This window comes from Sclerotinia sclerotiorum, genomic scaffold (assembly GCF_000146945.2).
Source record: "Sclerotinia sclerotiorum 1980 UF-70 scaffold_6 genomic scaffold, whole genome shotgun sequence".
Lineage (NCBI taxonomy): Eukaryota > Fungi > Ascomycota > Leotiomycetes > Helotiales > Sclerotiniaceae > Sclerotinia > Sclerotinia sclerotiorum.
The window spans coordinates 1,321,489-1,341,827 of record NW_001820830.1 but is presented as its reverse complement, the minus strand read 5'-3'; the positions used below and the strand labels follow the sequence as shown (position 1 = coordinate 1,341,827).

General features: G+C 42.9%; 7 protein-coding genes across 7 annotated transcripts; 3 read left to right on the top strand and 4 right to left on the bottom strand.

Annotated features, from left to right (window-relative positions):
- Window positions 1-72: 72 nt before the first annotated feature.
- Window positions 73-4,358, bottom strand: SS1G_05336 (hypothetical protein; the record flags this gene model as incomplete). The annotated part of the gene is made up of 11 exons (XM_001593858.1): window positions 73-553; window positions 615-689; window positions 762-1,214; window positions 1,303-1,474; window positions 1,703-2,839; window positions 2,876-3,067; window positions 3,122-3,271; window positions 3,324-3,407; window positions 3,458-3,592; window positions 3,847-4,071; window positions 4,130-4,358. 11 exons carry the CDS (start codon window positions 4,356-4,358, stop codon window positions 73-75), a joined length of 3,333 nt encoding a protein of 1,110 aa, XP_001593908.1.
- A 1,364-nt stretch (window positions 4,359-5,722) lies between these two features.
- On the top strand, window positions 5,723-7,628 carry SS1G_05335 (hypothetical protein; the record flags this gene model as incomplete). Its single annotated transcript, XM_001593857.1, has 4 exons — window positions 5,723-6,116; window positions 6,171-6,210; window positions 6,360-6,566; window positions 6,614-7,628. 4 exons carry the CDS (start codon window positions 5,723-5,725, stop codon window positions 7,626-7,628), a joined length of 1,656 nt encoding a protein of 551 aa, XP_001593907.1.
- An 859-nt stretch (window positions 7,629-8,487) lies between these two features.
- SS1G_05334 (predicted protein) lies at window positions 8,488-9,276 on the bottom strand (the record flags this gene model as incomplete). The annotated part of the gene is made up of 2 exons (XM_001593856.1): window positions 8,488-9,149; window positions 9,201-9,276. 2 exons carry the CDS (start codon window positions 9,274-9,276, stop codon window positions 8,488-8,490), a joined length of 738 nt encoding a protein of 245 aa, XP_001593906.1.
- A 1,851-nt stretch (window positions 9,277-11,127) lies between these two features.
- On the top strand, window positions 11,128-12,229 carry SS1G_05333 (predicted protein; the record flags this gene model as incomplete). Its single annotated transcript, XM_001593855.1, has 4 exons — window positions 11,128-11,219; window positions 11,436-11,477; window positions 11,858-11,886; window positions 11,940-12,229. The coding sequence occupies 4 exons, from the start codon at window positions 11,128-11,130 to the stop codon at window positions 12,227-12,229; spliced, it is 453 nt and encodes a 150-aa protein (XP_001593905.1).
- A 2,233-nt stretch (window positions 12,230-14,462) lies between these two features.
- On the bottom strand, window positions 14,463-14,600 carry SS1G_05332 (predicted protein; the record flags this gene model as incomplete). Its single annotated transcript, XM_001593854.1, has 1 exon — window positions 14,463-14,600. The coding sequence occupies one exon, from the start codon at window positions 14,598-14,600 to the stop codon at window positions 14,463-14,465; it is 138 nt and encodes a 45-aa protein (XP_001593904.1).
- Window positions 14,601-16,186: 1,586 nt separating this feature from the next.
- Window positions 16,187-18,130, bottom strand: SS1G_05331 (hypothetical protein; the record flags this gene model as incomplete). The annotated part of the gene is made up of 4 exons (XM_001593853.1): window positions 16,187-17,376; window positions 17,428-17,490; window positions 17,587-17,686; window positions 18,011-18,130. The coding sequence occupies 4 exons, from the start codon at window positions 18,128-18,130 to the stop codon at window positions 16,187-16,189; spliced, it is 1,473 nt and encodes a 490-aa protein (XP_001593903.1).
- A 265-nt stretch (window positions 18,131-18,395) lies between these two features.
- SS1G_05330 (hypothetical protein) lies at window positions 18,396-19,943 on the top strand (the record flags this gene model as incomplete). Its single annotated transcript, XM_001593852.1, has 3 exons — window positions 18,396-18,435; window positions 18,569-18,579; window positions 18,636-19,943. 3 exons carry the CDS (start codon window positions 18,396-18,398, stop codon window positions 19,941-19,943), a joined length of 1,359 nt encoding a protein of 452 aa, XP_001593902.1.
- Window positions 19,944-20,339: the final 396 nt, after the last annotated feature.

Below are 20,339 nucleotides of genomic sequence, written 5' to 3'. Positions count from 1 at the left end.
CGGATGATTTTTTGCATTAGGGCGTCGGTTTCTTGGTCGTACGCTGTTTTTTGGTGGGGGAGAGCGTGTTAGTTATAAGTTTGGGGTTTGTTGAGAGGAGGGTGGGTTTGGGGAGGATGGGGAGTAGTTGGGTGTTTGTGGATATGTGAATACATAAAGATATAAAGAAACAACATACTTGCTAGTAGCCTCATCCATAATTAAAATCCTCGCCGGTCTCACAATCGCACGCGCAAGACAAAAAAGTTGTCGTTGTCCATGACTCAAAATCTCGGCGTCCATTTCACTATCCAAGTTACCAGTTCGTGGGATGATAGATTCTAACGATACCATTTTTAATGCTTTCATTAGAGATGCGTCGTTGGATACCTGGTGCGGATCGAGATTCTCCCGGAATGTTCCTTTGAGGAAAAATGGCTCCTGTGGTATGGCGTTTAGATGAGCGCGGACTTTTTCTCGGGGGAGAAGACTGATGTCGATATTGTCGATGGTGATGCTGCCGTGTGATAGATCGAGCATGCGGAATAAGGTAAGGGTGAGGGAACTTTTGCCACTGGGGTTTTGTAGGTTAGGATTTATATGTATATGTATATATTAGGTGGAATGTTTCATACCTGCCACTTTTTCCACAGATTCCAATTTTTTCTCCGGGTTTGATGGAGAGTTCTACATTTTTCAATACTGGGTTGCTATTTGGGCTTCGGGTTGTCAGTTTGATATAAACTCCATTGGCACCATTGCTACGGAAGGGGTTAACTGACTTGTAAGTAGCCCAAGCATTTATAAACTCAACACTGCCATTTTGTGGCCAATCCTCACTCGCTATTATCATTTCTTGAGACGAAGTTTCGTTTTCCGACTCTGTCGTTTCACCAAACGTTTTAATTCTCGAGACGCTACCGATGGAAGTTTCCAGCGTGGTCCAAAGTATCACGATCTGTTTTAGAATAGTATTGAACGACATCAAGTTTACGAGCGCGAGACCAATATAACTGTGATGAGAACGAGTGACGGTTGCAACACCGACCAAAATAATTACGATGGCTGTAGTCACCAGGTTTAAAATGACAGCCAGCCATTGTTGAACCATGAAGAGAAGGTATACCGGGCTTTGAGATGTATCTAGAAGCTTAGAATTGAGTTCCTGGTTGATTGCCGTCCAATTAAAAGCTCTTATTGTTCGAAGTCCACGGAGAGTTTCGAGGAAATGAGTACTATAATCATTCGTCGTTAATATTCGACCTTGGGAATATCAAGTGACAGATATCAAGGCGACGTTGAAAACCGGTTGGGAAGACTTACTACAATGGCGACTTTGCGTCTAGTTCCAGTAAACGAAGTTGACGGGAAGTTCTGAGGTAAAATTTCTGGATATAGTAAAGAATTGCACATAACACGGGATACGAGATTGCTAGGTATGGCGATGCAACAGCAATGATTATTGCCTGTCCAATCATCATAAAGACCAAAGCAGCTATATTCATTAGCGCATTTGGAAGCTCTGTATCGATCAGCAAAATATCTTGTGAGAATCTATTAGTAATAGATCCAGAATCAGTCGTATGAAAGAAACTCAAAGGTGCGAATATTGCAGTCTTAAGAAGTCTAAAATGTAAGTTCTTGCCCGACTTCTTGGCCATTGAATTGAGTCCATGTTGCGCGAGAAATGTGACAGAAAGTAATCCAAGTAATTGGAAAATACTGTATACTGTCAGATACATTGTGTTCTTGTCGTTTGCTTCTGACCACCAGCTTAGCCAGACAAGTGGGAAGTTGTAGAAAAAGCCAAAGGACGCTGCAAAAAATAGATAAGGGATCATGTTGAGAAGCCCGATAGATGTAAAGTAATACCAATAGACCGAAAAATCGGTATTATTGTTTCCTTCAGTAGTGACAGCTGAAACATTGACTGCCTGCTCAGTCGACTCAACAGTTGCATCTGGAGCGGTAGGAGCTTCAGCATTTGCTTCCGAATTACTTTCCACGACCTTCAAGTTGGATGTTACTAAGCGCTGAGTGTATCCTTGTCTACTAAGAAGCAATTGTGGACTTCCTTGCTCAATAACAGTTCCATTAGTTCCAAGAGCGACGACGTGGTCGGCAAAGTGTATGAGATCTACATCATTTGTGAAAAGCACTATGGTGGTTGGTTTCCGACAAAGCAGTCCATTAGAGCTAAAGACACCGTTGAAAACACGTTGTTTGGTAGTCGCATCGAGGCCGTTGAAAACATCGTCAAAAATAGCGATGTCATTTCTCGCATAAACTGCTCTCGCAATTGATACTCTTTGTTTCTGGCCTCCACTTAAGCCCAGTCCATTGGCGCCGACTAGGGTTTGGTCTCCGGATGGTAAGATGTTAAGATCGTGGCTCAGTGATACAGCATTTATGACACTATCGTACCATAAACTATCAAAAACTGAAGATCCAATGATATTTTCTCGTAGTGTGGCGTTGGTCAAAAATGGAGTCTGGTCGCAAAGTGCTATTTGAGACGATGAGAGTTGTATGATGCCTTCGGAAAATGGAATTTCTCCCAGAATGGCATTGCATAGAGTTGACTTTCCAGAAGCTACTGGTCCAATCACCATAGTAAGTTGTGCTTTTGGGAATTCGATGTCTATGTCATGAAGGGTGTGGTGGTTTTCTATCCAACCAAATGCGCCTCCTTGAATTTTAATGCTGACTTTATTGGGTAATGACGTGGTAGTAAGGCTCAAAAGATTAGATGATTTTGTTTCTCGGGAGAGGTCCAAATCGTCTAGTGGAATATCTTCAGTGTTTGCCATGAAAGTCTCACTCCTCGCAGAGGCATTAAAGCCAATATTTTCGCGCTTGTCTATTAAAGACGGGCGCCCTAAGAAAAGAGATATACGGCCGAAGGAACTAATGGCTGCTGCAAGTTGAGGGATGACTTGAAATAGTTGTGTCAATGGTTGTGTTTCGAGCAAAAGTGTTGATATAGATGTATAAACTACTGTTGAGGCGAATGCTCCATTACCATGGTTGGCTACATTAATGAATATAGCGAAAGTGACGACTGGAGAAATCATTTCGGGTAAGAAAGCTAAATCTTTTGTTAGTCATCTTTACAGTAATTTATTTCAGATTGTGTGGTCACCGAAGAAAGCGGTAATAACTTCCACTTGTCGAAACGCTTTCGCCGATTTGAGTTCGGTGAGTCTTAGAGCGTGAATTGTTTTGAAAAGCTTTTCCGTTAGACCCAACATTTTGACTCCTTTTATTGCTGAGAATGTGGCCGCTGTTGTAGCTAATTGTATGTAAGCTGATTTGTCTCTTGCGGAAGTGTCAAGTTTACTGACCCACTCGTTGTTGTATGACAGACATCCACTCGCGTTGGTGGATATTTGCTCGAGAACTGAGCCAGAATGAAGCAGTACCACAACCTACATCGAATTGTGAGTTATGCATGTGTTAGAGTTGAGTTCAATCATACCTGCAGCGATGACCAAAGGAGCAAAGCAAGCAAAACCGACTTGTGTGTATAAGAGCCAGCTTGCCAAGCCTACCTCGATAATGTTGGCCCATACTTCATGCATCTGTCTTAGTGCATACATAATACGTTCAGTATCTGCACTCATTAGAGTGACTGCTGCAGCATTGTCAAATTCTCCAATGCCAATCTGGGTTGTTTTGTGATATATTGCAGACACTAAGACACCACGTATCATGATCAGTGATCGGTAAGTCAAACGATAATAGATGGCAGTCGAGATCTATGGCCTAGTAAGTACTTGATTCATAAGATTGAGAGTATGCATGGATTCTACCGTTATTCCTAGATAAACAATACCTTGATGTAATTGTCAGCTCAATATATCATACGGAGGAATAAAGCATTACCGTAAGCTCCGATAAGACCATAACCTTGGTTTGTCGTATTTTCGGTAACAGGTTGTTGTAGGTATTTAGTAAATCGACGTATTAGAAGTGGTTGACAAAAGTTGAAGCCAATTAGACAGACTCGTGGGATCATTGTTACGAGTATTGAACCTAGGAGGGCCCTGAATGTCGCATAAAGAGCACGGTATCTACCGGCCTTCTCTCCTGCTACTGAAATTAGTCGACGAAAGGCATTAAAATTAGGAAAAATCTGATTTTAACGCACCTCGTTCCCAAGCAGTTTGGAATTTAGGCAAAAGGTTTCCAGTTGAAAGATCCTCATTAAGTGGATAAAGATCCCCAAGCGCTAAAATGTTCTTTCGTCCTCGAATCAAAAGATCTTTGAGCCACCAGAATACTGCCTTATTAAAAACACCGCTCTTTTCTTCGGGGCCATATTTCTTATAATCATGATACAGTAATTTATCTTTTCCTCCGGCTTCGAGCAGGAACATGCATAATTTCAGAGCCAGTGAAGCAGAGAAGACTCCTGCAATAGCTATGTCGTTGTCAATCAACCAAATTGTCCTGAGTTGAACAGCATCGAAAATTAATGTGCATAGCAAATACACATTCAGTATACTCGACGGGCGGATTGACTTGATGTGCTCCTGATACGACAAGATACAAAGAAATACTACCACTACATTGTATAATACAATTGAAGGAATGGCGGTTCGTGTGTTTTTTGTGTTGCGGATAGAATATAGAACAAGGAGGGCAACCTGAAGTAGACCATATAGAATAATGAAAAGCTATGAATTGTAAGTCTTTTGTTTGTAATTTTGCGATGGAAATAATCATTCTCACCAATTTTAATAGTTGGATACCGGAACCTGATACTCTTCTAGGTTGTCTATGCAAGGAGTAGATCTTTTGTGATGAAATTAAGATGAAAAGAGTAGAAGGGAGTATAGAAAAGAAGCTTTGTTCAAAAAGAAGAGTGAAATCAAAATCCTCTCGGCATCCTCCTTGAATGGTAGGACCAAAACTATCATCAGTACAGATGCTTGATTGATTCATGATTATCTTGGGTTGTATCAATTCCAAAGATGTTGATAGCCAGCCAGCCAGCCAGCTGTGTTGCTAGCGGATGATAAATGCGAACACCAAATCCGGTTCAAATACTTTATGAGATTAAATCAGGATCAAAAGCAGAGTCATACTCATACTCTGATTTTCAAGGCTTCAAGTATAACAGAAGCTAAGATTTCTACTTGGAAAATCAAGGCAAAATGATGATTGATTGATCAATTGACTGATCGATTAATTAACTCGCCATTGAATTCGAATTTCTCTCTCTGGTCGAGTAAGCCTTGTGATTTTAGTGTTGGCGGCAATGTTCTTCCGATTCATCAGCCTCTAAAAGATAAACTTCTTATCATCATCTCCAATATTCCTGACTTGCTTCTAGATTTCATTGGCCGATGAGCGTAGGATCGTGATGGTATCTTTCAAGCATCATCCGAATTAGGTAGGTGCGGAAGGAGAATAGGAGATTGCTGGGAATTGATGACAAGTACGAATTGTGGAGCTCCGTCTTCGTTTACAATCATTCAGCCAATCAAATATCATGGATCAACCAACCCGCCGCGACTACAAGTCGCTAATGTTTGAAAAGCAGGGGAAGAAGATGTCGCTACCGTCTGAGATACCTAGTAGCTACCTATTACCTATTACCTATTACCCATCATGTCAAATTCTCCTTCACTCTTCTCGACTCCAACATCCTTTTCTCTCCTTGCATTCGAATTGCCCAGCATTCTAGCTCAACATAAGCAATTGATGACTACATCACTCAGAGACCTTAAGCTTCATCATGGCAACTCTTAATCCACCAGTCGGCGAAGAGACGCCTCTCTTGCCTGCGCCACCGCAGATTTCCATCGTCTCTTCGTCTTCGAGATGGTCTCGATGGATCTCTGATCGAACATATGCATCCTCTTGCATCCGCCGGGCACGCTCACCTCACGTGATAACGGCTATCGTGCTCGCATCCTTACTTTGGCTCCAATTTGGGGGATATTTGATGGCAGTACCAGTATTGAGAGTTTACGAGGATATCATCTGCCATCACTACTACGATCGTCTGCAGGGTGCCGGTTATACAGCACTGCTGGGAAACATCGATGAGAGCATGTGTAAAAAAGATGATATTCAGAATGAACTGAGTATCGTAGTCGCAGGATCTCACTTTCTTGGGGCAATAACAGGTAAGTAGTGACGGAAAAATTCAATTGTTGAAAAGGGAACTAATTCAACATAAGGTCTTCTTGCGACAATACCGTATGGTATGCTTATGGACAGGTATGTACCGATTTCGATGGACTATTATTCTAAATCTCTACATATCTTCACAAATAGAAGAATGCCCCCAAGCTATCCTTTCGAAAGAGGTCGATTTTTTATAGCTTTTTAACATAATGCAAACAAATATTAATACTAATACCTAATAGAATTGGACGAAAGCCAATTTTCATGTTAGCAATGGTAGGTGTAGTCCTTGAAGCCCTGTGGGGATTGGTAGTCATGTGGTTTTGGCGTACGCTTCCCCTTCGCTTCGTTTGGCTCAGTCCCGTTTTTACCTTGATTGGGGGTGGAACAAGTGTAGGAAGCATGGCATTTTTTGCTATCATAAGCGACATCACTCCGGAAGCAAAGAGGTAGGCTTATTTTCTGACTTTATCAGAGCAAACACTAACGAGTTCAGAACGGATGTATTCTTTCTGGCAGCCGCTACGGATCTTGTTGCTCAGCTAATTGGTCCGTCTATGGCTGCTATCTTGATGGCCAAGTCTCCGTGGATTCCCCTTACTCTGGGATTCTTTGCCATTATCTTCGGAAGCCTCCTCGTAATATTCATTCCAGAAACACTACACATAAATCAGATTTCCGATCTATCGCACCTCGCCTCCCCTTCCAACAATGACTTCCCCAATAGCCCAAAATCACAAAAGTCCCTTTTGCCCACAATCAAACACCAGATTTCGGCTAGTCTCCAATCTCTAAAATCCTCCATCTCAATCCTCAACTCTGCGCCTCTAATACTGCTTCTCGTCACCTTCGTCATCAAACATTTCAGCGGTCAATCTGTAGATATCTCCCTCCGCTATATTAGTAATCGCTTCCAATTCCCTCTCCGCTACAGCTCCTTCCTCTGGTCCCTCCGCGCTGGAGTACAAATCGTTTTATTTTTACTCGTCCTCCCCACCCTATCACGCATTATGACTACCCGTCTCCAAATGCCTCCTGCAAAGAAAGACCTCTATCTAGCACGGGCCTCAATCCTAATCCTCACCCTTGGATCCATCTTAATCGCCGCATCCCCAACACTACCGTTGGCAATTCTCGGGATGGCAGTATTTACTCTAGGTGCAGGATATATGTCCATAACGCGCTCCCTGATAACGACGCTCGTCGATCAACAGCACAAAGGACAATTGTATGCTGCGGTGGCGGTGGTTGAGACGACCGGAAGACTAATAGCAGGACCAGCATTCGCCCAGCTTTATATTTTAGGGTTGAGGTTGAAAGGCGCTTGGGTTGGGTTACCGTTCTTCGGACTAGGTGTCATATGTGGTTTCTCAGCGATAGCCGTCTGGAGTGCCGGCTGGGTGATGAGTAGGAGAAATTACGATTGGGAGAATGGTAGTAGTGAGAGTGTGGGAAATTCGGCAAATGAAGGAGAGGATGTGTTGGATGAGGAAGGGGAAGTGCGACAATGAGAGGAGTCATAATGATTTAGTATATTATTTTTGGAAATGATCAAGATAGATATAAGGTGGTTTTCACATTATACATATATAGACTGTTTAGATTGAATTTAATATAGTTATGGATTTTGCCCAAGTAGAATATTGATCAATAGTGCTTAACAAATTACTTGAGCTTCCGCAAGTGTGGAAATACACAGGTAATCCTAGATATATGCGGAAAGTGATAAGAGTCATTAATAACAGCTCATTCTAAATCATCATAATCATTTCCCCACGGCTTAATCGTTCTATTTATACATCATATCTCATCCTATTTTCCATTTCTTAATATCTATATGTATCTAAAAATATACATTTAATCACAATTGAATCACAACCACACATTCAAACCATCTCACGCCACATCCCACAATTTAAATTCACAAGCAGAAACCCCCATCCATATATTTAGATACTCACACAACACAACACAACACAACACAATACAATACAATACAAAATAACACAACACATCCAAAAAATTCACAATAAAATCAAATAAACTAAACAAAAACATCATATAATTCTCATCTCATTTATCTCATTCATTCATCCATTCTAACCAACTACCTCCTACTAAAAATCCTCATACATATCTCCCTGTATCCACCTTCAAAACCTCCAAATCTCATAATCCTAACATCATAACTCATAAAAGTGATCTAACCACCAGGAACATCAAATCCAAAATTCCAACCTCAAGAACACAACAAAAGCAGAGAAGAAGAGCAGGAAAATCTTCCAAACCCTCCTCTACTCTATTCTTACGAGTTAAAAGTCTCTTCTTTGCCTGTAGTAATCTTGAGAGGAAGGAAAAAGGAAGAAGTATTTAGGTAGAGGTAGTGGCCTCCTCCTCAGCGTAGTCTGCGTACTGGATGATAGTGGGAACGAAGCGTTTTTCTTTGGTTGAGGCTTCTTCGGACTCAGCGTAATCTGCGTATTGGATGATGGTAGGGACAAATCGCTTTTCTTTGGTTGAGGCCTCCTCGGAGTAGTCTGCGTACTGGATTACGCTGGGGACGAAGCGTTTGTTTTTGGTTGAGGCTTCTTCGGACTCGGCGTAATCTGCGTATTGGATTACGCTGGGAACGAATCTCTTGGTCTTGCTCTCGGCATCCTCAGAGTAGTCGGCGTAAGGGATGATTGTTGGGACAAATCTCTTGGTCTTGCCCTCGGCATCCTCAGAGTAGTCGGCGTAAGGGATGATTGTTGGGACAAATCTCTTGGTCTTGCCCTCAGCGTCCTCAGAGTAATCGGCGTAAGGGATGATTGTTGGGACAAATCTCTTGGTCTTGCCCTCAGCGTCCTCAGAGTAATCGGCGTAAGGGATGATTGTTGGGACAAATCTCTTGGTCTTGCCCTCAGCGTCCTCAGAGTAATCGGCGTAAGGGATGATTGTTGGAACAAATCTCTTGGTCTTGCCCTCAGCATCCTCGGAGTAATCGGCGTAAGGAATGATTGTTGGAACAAATCTCTTAGCAGCACCTGGATCTAGTTTCTGTGAGTCTTTTGTTTGTAGAATGCTGTGTTTCATGGACTTACTAGCTTTGGGAGCAGGAAGAGCTGCAACCATCGTGCTAAGCACGGAAAGTGAAAAGACAACTGGACCGGTCTTCATTGTGTTGTTTTTGATGTTTGACGAGTGGTACTTGGATAGGTAATGCTTGGAGATTTGTGATGTTGTTGAAGGAGATGAGATGAGTGATGGATTATTCTTCGTCAAGAGAATGCCTTTGCTTTATACTTTTGGGTGTCTGGATGTCGGCTGGAAACATATCGCTTCGCGTAAGCTTAATCTTTGAATTCTATGCGTGGGTAGCACCATCTGCCGATCAAAGTAGCTTCACCTTCCTCATGGAGTTGTGATTGTCATGAGACTCTATCTCGATGGTACACCAGATAAAGTCGTACGAATCAGTTGTCGTGAGATAAGGAATGGGAATGAGGATCTCGGAGAATGATTTCCTATCTCATTATCCCATCATCACAGATTACTTGGATGCGTTGTTAGAATCATATGTTCCCACATGGAAGACAATATGCAGAAGCGAAAATGTCATCTTTGAAGATATTTCGTGCTGTAGGAGCAGTTTGCTTGACGATGTATCATCAGATATTTTCCTATTTCACTGCGCCGTACAGCGACACTAAAGTCTAGCTTGCAGATAGCTCTAGATCTCCTCCTGTTTCTTGCTGGAGGATGTTTCAATTGCTTGATATTCCCCACAAAACGAAGATAAGTGGCGTGACTGGCCTATTTACTCATCTTATCAGGAGCCAATTTCTCCTAACGGCAGATAGAACCTCTAGACAACATATGGAGAAAGGCTGTAATGGCGCAACATGAAGCAACCATCATGGTAGAAATCAAGACGTCCTCTCTTGGCATCGAGGTATGATGATGGGATATTGTAATAACTCAGAACATTGACGAAAGTGTCCAGGATGTAAACGCCATGGGCATTGAACACCAGTAGGCAATGACAAGGGTAACGGGAATCGTTCGGTTAAGCTTATGCTAGTTTTCTCCACGTACGTACTCGCGTATGTGAACTTTGAAGTGAAGATTGCAAATACCAGCAACGATGGTGATATTGAGATACCACATACACTAGCATATAGTTCTTTTCCAACAACAACTTGTGATTGATGGGGAATATCCGAGCAGGTTGATCTGGAATCCTTCAATCTAAGATCGGCAGATGGAGGGCACAGTATCGAGCAGTGGTAAGCTTTACGCAAGCATTCTCCAAGCCGTTCGTTCCCGTCTACACATGCTTGGTCTAAGCTAGCGACATGACATTTTAAAGCGTGCGTAAGAGATACAGTGGGTTATAGCACGAGATTGGTGAATGATAATGCGTGCTCATACCATGTAGCAACTAGCTTCTACTTGCCACAGGATAAGCCACCACAGAAGAGAGAGATCGTTCACTTGATAGGCAGATAAGGAAGAACATTAATGTCCTGGCACCAGCTTCCCCTCCCATGCTCCCACAGAAATGCAAACTAACAATGCAAAGAATGTTTTCTGGAGGAATGCCATCCGAGCCCCTCGCCCGAAGTTAAAACATGTGCAAGGTTGAAGTGCTTGGCCATTGGTCACTTTGTACTCAACCGTCAATTCAAAGAGATATCTAGAGCCCCGGCATTAGCGATCGAATAGTTAATGCAGGGTGTCAGATTTAAGCTCAACCTATGAGATAATTCCCCACTATATTTGTTGATCAATACCGAATCAGAATAACACTGCATACTTATTCATTTGGATGATGTCCATACTTCGATCAAGCTAGAGATATCAAGAAATATCAAGAAATCTCAATATCAAGTTTTCGCTTGTTTGCTTGCCACAATATTGAGGTCTTTTGTCGAAAGCTTGTCCATTGCGTTCATATTTTCTAAACTCTCCGACGCGGGATTCATTGATCCAATTCTTGCACTGTTAAACTTTTCCTTAATCTTCATCATGTCAGACAAACATTCAATTCATTCGGAAGATGAACCTTCTTGGAGTCCAAAAGATGTTGAGGAAAGTCTTCTTCCCGAAGAAATCAACGGGTTAAACAAAGGCAATAAAAAGTGCCATCGCTCTAACCTTCGGTGTTATACGGGTCAGATCATATCTTTTTGCTTGGGTGCTCTTTTTGCATTCATCACACTTAGTCTGGCTTGGAGCAGACCAGGATATGATCTCAAATTAGAAAGGAACCAATGGAGTATATCTACTCTTCCCTCATATTCGCTCGTTCATGCTAACATAATCGTCTAGTTCAGAACACAGAACTCCGAGGTCTTGTATCAGCGCCTACAAAAAAAGTGAGATTCGATGGGACATTTAATCGTTCATCTCCTTACAAAGGCCCGCCATCGCGTGAAGTTGACGCATTATGGGATGAGGTAACAGAGTGTAAGTGTTATTGTTCCTTTAAAGAAATTCACTAAAAAATCTGAAGTGGGAGTCATGAGTATTTCTGAGGATGTCTTCCAACACTTGAACGCCTCCAAACACGCAGTTAAACTGCCAAGTAGCCTTGGAGGTGGCCGACTCGCAGTTTTTGAGACAATTCATCAAATACATTGTGTGGTAGGTGGTCAAAAACTCGATCCAAAATATTGTCGTTAACGTTATCGAAGCAAACTTTATGGCAAGCAGCATATCCTGAGTATTATACTAAACAAACAGAATTCAAGAACAGTCACCCAAAAGACTGGTATGGTCACCTAGGTGAGTCACGTTTAAACTAAGAGCTCTGCAACTTTGCTAATCCAAAAACTAAGACCATTGTGCGGATATGCTCCGACAGAAGCTGATGTGCGAGGCTGATACTGGTATCGTCACTTACAATTGGATGAAGGGACATACAAATCCCCATCCGAATTTCAATGTCCAGCATGAGTGTCGCGATTTCAATGCTATTTTGGAGTATGCTCGTGACAATCAAGTGGATAAGGAGAGCAGTGAACGGATAGATGTCAGTCGGTTGAAGCCAGACGATGGACTGATGATGGAGTTTGAGGGCGAGCCTCCATTCGACCCTGATGCAGTGCCATCCATACGTCAGCAATAAGAGTTGTAAATTAGTATACCTTTAGAAAATTAGCCTGCTTCTTCAGCAAAATTCATAGCGATAAGAATGTGCATTTGATTAGCTTGATTGGAACGAAAGAGCCCAATGGTCTATCTTTTGTGACAATAATCAAACTGATGCATTTTTGGATGCATTGAAGTGTGTTTGCCATGCTTAGACCCTTACTCCACTAGGTTTAATGTGAAGAGCTAGCAGTGTTATCATCCCCTCACTCGACTTTACTTTGGCCGGACTGCATTAGTTGGCGCTTAATCCCCAGTATATTTCTTCAACGTTAACCTCACGGATGTCATTAACAGGCGCTAGCTGAGTCTTTGGCAAGATCCATGGTTACAGCCGCTTGAAAATACCAGCTTGATAAAGATGAGCGCAGGTTAAATCTGATAAGTGGCGCGGGAAAGTGTCTGAGTGTGTGGTGCTAGTGGACGACTAGTCACTATGAGGCAAGCCTTAGTCTATATTTAGCATGGTTTCCGAAAGTGTAATTCCACCATAACAGAAAAGTAGCACGGCATTGTAGTACAGGAGATCTTCCTCGAATAAAAGGCACTTGCTTAATCTTTCAACCTTAGAAATCCCTGAGGACAAATTCCTTTTTTGACTTCATCAGACACCGGTAGCTGTAATGTCTTTCCACGATCTAGGCATACACACCCACCGTGACAACTATGTATAATGCAATCGGGCAAAGAAGAGGATAATAGAGCGATGATCTCATGCACCTCGGAAAACGTCTCCGAGGCTACTCCTCCAAGTACGGGGGGTTTTGCTCGTCGTTTTGTTTCTCTGCTCCAACTTGTAGTAGCTAAAATTCGAAATCACCGACTTCCTTAATTCCTGCCTTGCCCTTTTGCTAGCCTTTCCGATCATATGTTCCAACATCTCCAAGTAAGTTCATCCTCATGCAAAATTCCACCAACATCTCCATCATGAACTACCCCGCACCCGCTCCCGCTCAGCAATCGTGCAATCTTGGTTACTCTCCCCACTCTGTTCCTTCGCTACGCCACTGAAGCACCAGATGCTAATCTCAGATCCGGATCTTCTTCAGTGGATAATCCGGATACTACCTTCTGTCTGGGACATGGTGTCAAAAGACAGATCAATCAAAACAGGGAAATAAGGAACGCATTTCAGACTAACATGCTTTAACCTTAAGTAGTAGAGAGAAGATCTTAGTTCTGAGTGCTGTAAACAAACCAATCCAGGTTTAAGTACGCGTTTCCAGAATGGTGGAGCCCTCGTAAAAGTAAAAGCCAATCGGAGTACCTAGACGCGCGCCAAGCCAAGATCAAGAAAAGGTGGAACATCATAATACTCCGTAGATAACAAGCTTTAGAATACCCGCACATCCGTCATACTTCTGTTTGACGTCAATGCGCGATATGGATAAGCATGATTGTGATGAACATACACAGCGCAGGCAGATCTTGAAGTGCCAGGACGCAGGAGTAGAGAAGATCACCATATCCTTTGTGATGCTTACACTAAGCTCTTTCGTATGTCCCTATCGCTTTGATAGATACCAGTGTGTCAAAGTTGAAGAGGCTTACAGTAACCGTACACTGTAAGCTCATTCTTCTCACTTCTTGCAAAAGTCCAAAGTTACTTTTCAGTCTTTTCGTCGAGAGTGATTAACACCATGAGCCACATTCAAACCACATCTCAATTTTTGTCCTCGCGAGGAGGTTACCAACTCCCTTCCTTGGAAAATGATAAATCACCTTCTCGAAAAAGCTGCAGTTCTAGTCATCCGATTTTCAATCGTCAAGCAGTGCTCATCTTCTTCTTGTTTGCGTTTGGAATGATTGTTAGTTTTGTAACTGGGCGTTACTATACACCTTATCAAGACGCTGCTAGTAGATGTCAGCCAAACATAGAACGTAACTTGACCCTTCTCAGTGTATACCGAATTCGATGCATCAATGACATGTAAGCTGATAATCTTTCAGTACCTTTACAGGAACATAAGTTTGTTTACAACCAGACATTCGTCGAAACTGGCCCAACCGCAGACAAGGCATGGGAGTCACTGTTTCCAGCCCAAGGAGGATATTTCCGTCACCCAACAGTCTCTCCAGCGCGTGCCAATTTCGCAGTCTTTCATCAGTTGCACTGCCTGGACAAGATGAGGCTAGCATATTGGGCATTATACGATGGCAGTCTGGCAGTACATAATGCAGAGCCGGGGGCCGATTTTGATCCAAACAGCCTATCTGATCATTTTGCTCCCCTTCACATTACTCATTGCTTCGAATTGATAAGAAACGCTTTGGTATGCAGACCTGACACAACGGTCGAAGTCAAAGACTTGAAAGTCAACGGAGTCACAGGCTTTGAGGCTGAACATTTTTGTGTTGATTGGAATCAATTAGTTAATTGGGTTTCGAAGTGGGAGAATTATGGAAAGCCGGGCACTAAGTAAAATAATATTAGCACTCCAAGTATAAAATTTTGCTTTCCACCTCACAGTCTCTCATTGCCATCTGTCGCAAACGTAATAACGAAGTCCGCCTCAAAAACTAGTCCAATATAGAAGGATGTAGGTATTATATAAGACACAACATGACTAGCCTAGCAATGCTTCTAGCCTCTGAGCTAGTGCAAAGGACGTCCAATGAACCCTAAAATCAAATCTGAAGGCATTTGCTGACGACCTGACTCATTTGGTGCCTGAGATATGACCTTGTTCAAGCTGCTGCTTTTGATAATCTATTGAGCCAATTTTACTGCTCAACCTATCAGGTTGAATGCTCTTGAGGAGTCTTCATCCGGGCCAACACGCTCAGGTGTTATAAACAAGCTCGGGACAGGGACGAGATTGCTTTCGTTCAATTCTGATCCCTTCATGAGCACATTAATTTTTTGATACACAGCTGTACACCTTCACCAAGGCCACTGTCCCAAGCAAGGAGAATTGTATCAGAACCTGTGGTGCCGTGTGATTTTGCCCTTGCCATTCATCGCCCTTTGAGCTCCAAACAGGTAGCCGGGTTGTGTCCGATACAAAATTCCATCAGCCGATCCCTCTGCATGGTATGTAGAGAGTGTGCCTAGAGACGATGAAGTGATGACTACAGCCGTTTTAAGACACATAAATACGGCATTAGTAAGACACATGGCGAAAAGAAATGACGCACTGCATGAGCGTGAAAATCTAGGCGACGGCTGGCACCGAGTGTGTGGAAACGGCGATTAAGTTCAACTATAGATTACTAGTACTTTATGTCGTTCCTTCACGGTTTATTCGGGACGTGGGAATGTTAAGGCCTTGGTCGTTCCGGCAAAAAAGGATACAGTGTTGTTTATGAAACACGTCTTCCTGGGGTTTGAGTTGTTCCACAGGTTGAATTAACTAATGATGACATGGCTGCTAATGGTTATGCTCTTAAAGATGCGCTGTTGGCCACCTGGTTTGTGAATATATGGGACAGATGTCCTACACGAAACTCCATATTCGAAATCTGAGATGAGCAATATTTTATGCATGAGTGAGTGCATACACTTTGGCTGATCTTTAGTCTTCTGCCTATACCGCTGGCCACTCTGTTTTCTTTTCGAAGTAAGGATGAAACGTTTTCCTCTATGGCTTTTTGAACACAAAAGTGTAATTGGCGAGAAGGGATGTCAGGTTCCAGGATCGAAGCGTAAAATTGTCAATCGAGGATAACTAAGGGCCTTAGACCTAATTGTTGAATAGGGCGAATGTAAATCACGCCAGCGGATTGTTCCAGAAAGAGAACTATTCAATAACTGTATTTAAAGTTGAATGAGCTTAAGATGGAGCTTTTAGTCGATGAATATGAACATTGAATTTCGTGCTGATCGTATATTAAAGGAATGATCATTATCATCGAGGCCAGAGAATCGGCTGTTTTGGACGAGCACGGAGGGTATAAGACACTTCTATACAGCCGGTATGTTCTAGCACAACATCTATTCTGTATTCCTAGAAGATTCCTCATCAGCAAGTAACCCCAAGATTTCCTGCTCTGAAAACCAAGCCTTGACACTATCAATGACTTTCTCTAGTTCATCACCTCCTTCCATAACATCATCCAAATTGTGCACACTCAATCCACTTCTGTGATCCGTGACTCTCTGCTGTCCCCAATTATACGTCCTAATCTTATCACCTCTTCCCATTTTCGCAACTCCAATCACACTTCTCCTCAAATTAATCAATTGCTCTTCTCTAGCTTCCCGTTTTGCAGCCGCTAGTCTGGACCGCAATACTTGCCACGCTTTTTGTCGATTTTGAAGTTGACTCCGCCCTTCTTGCATGCTGACTACTGTATTGGTAGGTACATGCGTTAAACGAACCGCCGAATCAGTTGTATTAACGTGTTGACCACCTGCTCCCCTCGCTCTCATAACATCTGTCCTTACATCCGCCGGATTGACATAATAATCACTATTCGGATCATTCAAATCTGCTTCCCAATATTCCTGCCCCTCCTGTCCCGTCGTGGGGAAACTAGGTAATACCATCACACTCACCGCACTAGTATGTGTTCTTCCTTGTTTTTCCGTCGCAGGAACTCTTTGAACTCGATGGACGCCAGCCTCGCCGCGTAAAGAATCGTAGGATCCGGGTGTTTCGATTTCGAGTACGACTTCGGAGATCGGCGAATCGGAGCCAGCACCCTCACCATCAGCGGTTTCATATTTGATGATCGTGGAGCGAAATCGTTTGCGCGCACAATATGCTCTATACATGCGTAGGAGATCCGCGGCAAAAATGGCAGCTTCACCCCCTCCAGCTCCAGGTCGAATTTCAACGAGGCATGGTAGTTCCGCGAAAGGATGTTTGGGGGTAAGACTGGTCGTGAGATTTCGAGATAATTCTTCGAGATGTGCGGTCGTGGTGGTGAGATCTTCGACTGCTAACTCCCGTAGTTCTTCATCCGTTGATGAATCCTGTAATAATGCATCTAGCTCTGATAGTGACTCTTTTGTTTCTTCCCATTTCTTCAAGGCTGTCGCTACGTCTTGTAATTCTCCAATTCGTTTTGCAACCTTGGCGTTGAATGACTCGGAGGTTTCACTACTCAATCGATCATGTTCTGCTGCCAAGTTACGAGCTCGCGCAAGTAATGCTGGGGAAAATGTACTACCATTGTTTGCTGTTCTTCGTGTAAGAGAATGTGAATGGGGGAGTAAGTTTGAAGACTAACAGATGGTGCTAGAGAAGCGTGTAAAAGCTGTTGATCGCCTTTTACCAGGTTTCAATGATGAATCTATACATCGTCGACATATCCAAGGAGCCCTAAACATTCTCGTTGGAATGGCTTCTTTTCAATTATTTCTTTGATTATTCTATTACACGCTTCTACTTTTTGAGAGGCTGAAGCACGGACTATTTCTCGGAAAAGTGGCTTCAAGCGGCCGCTCCCACAGACTGGCGTTCAGAGTGGCGTTCAAAGTGGCCCCGCTCTATACTTGTGACCCCACGTTTGCATTTGGTGCCATAATTGCCGAAATCGGGATTATTCTTCCTATATTGGCATTCAAATAAGCGGCGTGTGAATGGAAACTTTAGTAGTTCATTTCTAGATCTTTTCCTTTTGTGTATTTATTTCTTCCCTCCTTTGTGTATAGTATCTCCAACTAGATTCTGATATACATTTCCTATCAAGAACATAGCCGAGGACTGGTAGATTCAAGACTTTCACCTGCTTACAATAAAATAACATTTTCAGAATGCCACTTAATCTCAGTTCAGTCTTTCCCGCCACGGACCCTGAGTTTGTAACATACCCGAGTAGGAGAAGTGTTGTTCATGGTACTGAGGGAATGATCGCTTGTACTCAGCCGTTGGCTGCTAGTTGTGGTCTCAAAGTTTTGAATGCAGGTGGAAACGCTGCGGTAAGTTGGCATTAATCTAAAAGCTTCGCAAGCTAATATACTCAAGGATGCAGCAGTTGCGGTTGGTATGTTAAACAGCTTTAATATAACACCCAGTCTAACAAGTTTTCAGCTGCTGGTCTCAACCTAACAGAACCGACCTCCACGGGTATTGGCGGTGATATGTTTTGTCTTTTCTACGATGCCAAGACGAAAAAAGTTAGTTCTTTAAATGGTTCTGGTCGCGCAGGCATGAAATGCTCTCTCGAGAATATCCGACAAGGTCTCGGATTTAAGGATGACGAACCTGCAGAATCCCGTTAAAAAGTCCACATGCTGTTACTGTACCAGGTGCAGCTGCAGGATGGGTTGATACTGTGGAGAAATTTGGCAGTGGTAATCTTACTCTGGAACAAATTCTGGCCCCTGCCATTGAGATGGGTGAAAAGGGGTTTCCGGTCTCTGAATTAGCCTCAACTATGGTATGTTAAATCGACATCTTTCTGATCATCTTGGCAAAAGCTAACAAGATTAATAGTGGCGAAACGGCGAGGGTCTACTTCAGAAAGCATCTCCTAACTTTTCTGAAATGCTAAAAGAGGATTCAAGTGCTCCAAATGGCTGGCGTGCACCCAGACCAGGAGAGATATTTAAGAATCCAAATCTTGCCAAGACTTTCAGAACACTTGCAACCGAGGGTAAGAGAGGATTTTACACCGGAAAAATCGCTGAAGAAATCGTCAGAGTTACTCGAAATCTAGGTGGATTTCTGGAATTAGACGATTTGAAAAACCACATGGAGATCGGCAGTGAGGAATCTACACCCATCTCAAAAGTTTTCAAAGGTCAAGGATATAACAAAACCCATCATTTCGTTGATGGAATTTCCGGCCAAGGCATTAGCGAAGACAACCATGGCATCAGAGTTTGGGAACATCCACCCAACGGCCAAGGACTCGTCGCACTCATGACCCTCGGTATCCTCGAAGAACTCGAAAACATGGGTAAAATCCCGCATTTCACAGAAAATGACCACAATTCATCTGAGTACCTCCACGCCGTTATCGAATCCCTACGCATCGCCTTCGCAGATGCTAGTTGGTTTATAGCTGATCCAGCATTTACCAAAGTTCCCGTCGAAGAACTAATCTCCCAGTCTTATCTTGCCGAACGCGCCAAACTCTTCGATCCCCAGCGCTCTAATCCTGAAATCTATGACCATGGATCCCCTGCCCATAATCATAGTGATACGGTCTACTTTGCTGTGACTGACAAATGGGGCAACGGAATATCCTTCATAAACTCCAACTTTGAAGGATTTGGCAGCGGTATTATTCCCAAAGGCTGTGGATTTGTTCTCCAAAACCGAGGTGGCAATTTCTCGCTTCAAAAGGGCCATGCTAATGTCATCGCTCCTGGTAAAAGGCCTTATCATACCATCATCCCGGCGATGATTACCAACGTCCACGACGATTCGCTACATAGCGTATACGGCGTCATGGGAGGATTCATGCAACCCCAAGGACATGTTCAAGTATTGCTTAATATGTTGGCATTTAAGTTGAACCCACAAGCGGCAATCGATGCCCCCAGATTTTGTATAAGTGCAGATGGAATTCCAGGAGAATCACACAAAGAGAAAAACGTGTTTCTAGAAGAGGGGATCACCAAAGATGTGTTTGAGAAGTTGAAGGCGTTAGGTCATCAGGTGCAAATGGTTGAAGGATATCAGAGGGGTGTTTTCGGGAGGGGACAGTTAATCAGAGTTCATGGGGACGAAGATGGTGTTTTGGTTTTTAGTGGTGGTAGTGATCCTAGGGGAGATGGGGCAGTTTATCCTGGTTAGATGGAAGATCAAAGTTGGAAAAGCTTGAATGGTAGAGTAGGGAAAGGGCTTTTGAATAAGAAGAAAGAGGAGAGATCCCGATCTTGGATTACAGAATGGATAAGTATATATATCATTAACTATCTTCTACAAATATGATATGTCACAAAAACCTTCGCATAAGTACCTAAATCTTTCATTGTATTCAATCTCGTTGACTAAACCACCCACCCCATAAAAAATATTTGTAATACTATTTTTACTTCACACAAACTTCATCTCCGAATTCAAACAACAACAAAAATTACATCATAACCACCAAGAGGTTCATCTCGAATTTATCACTGACAAGTTTTCTTTTCCATATAGTAGGTACATAATAATAGCATTTTGATATTCAACTCGAGGTTGCAAATC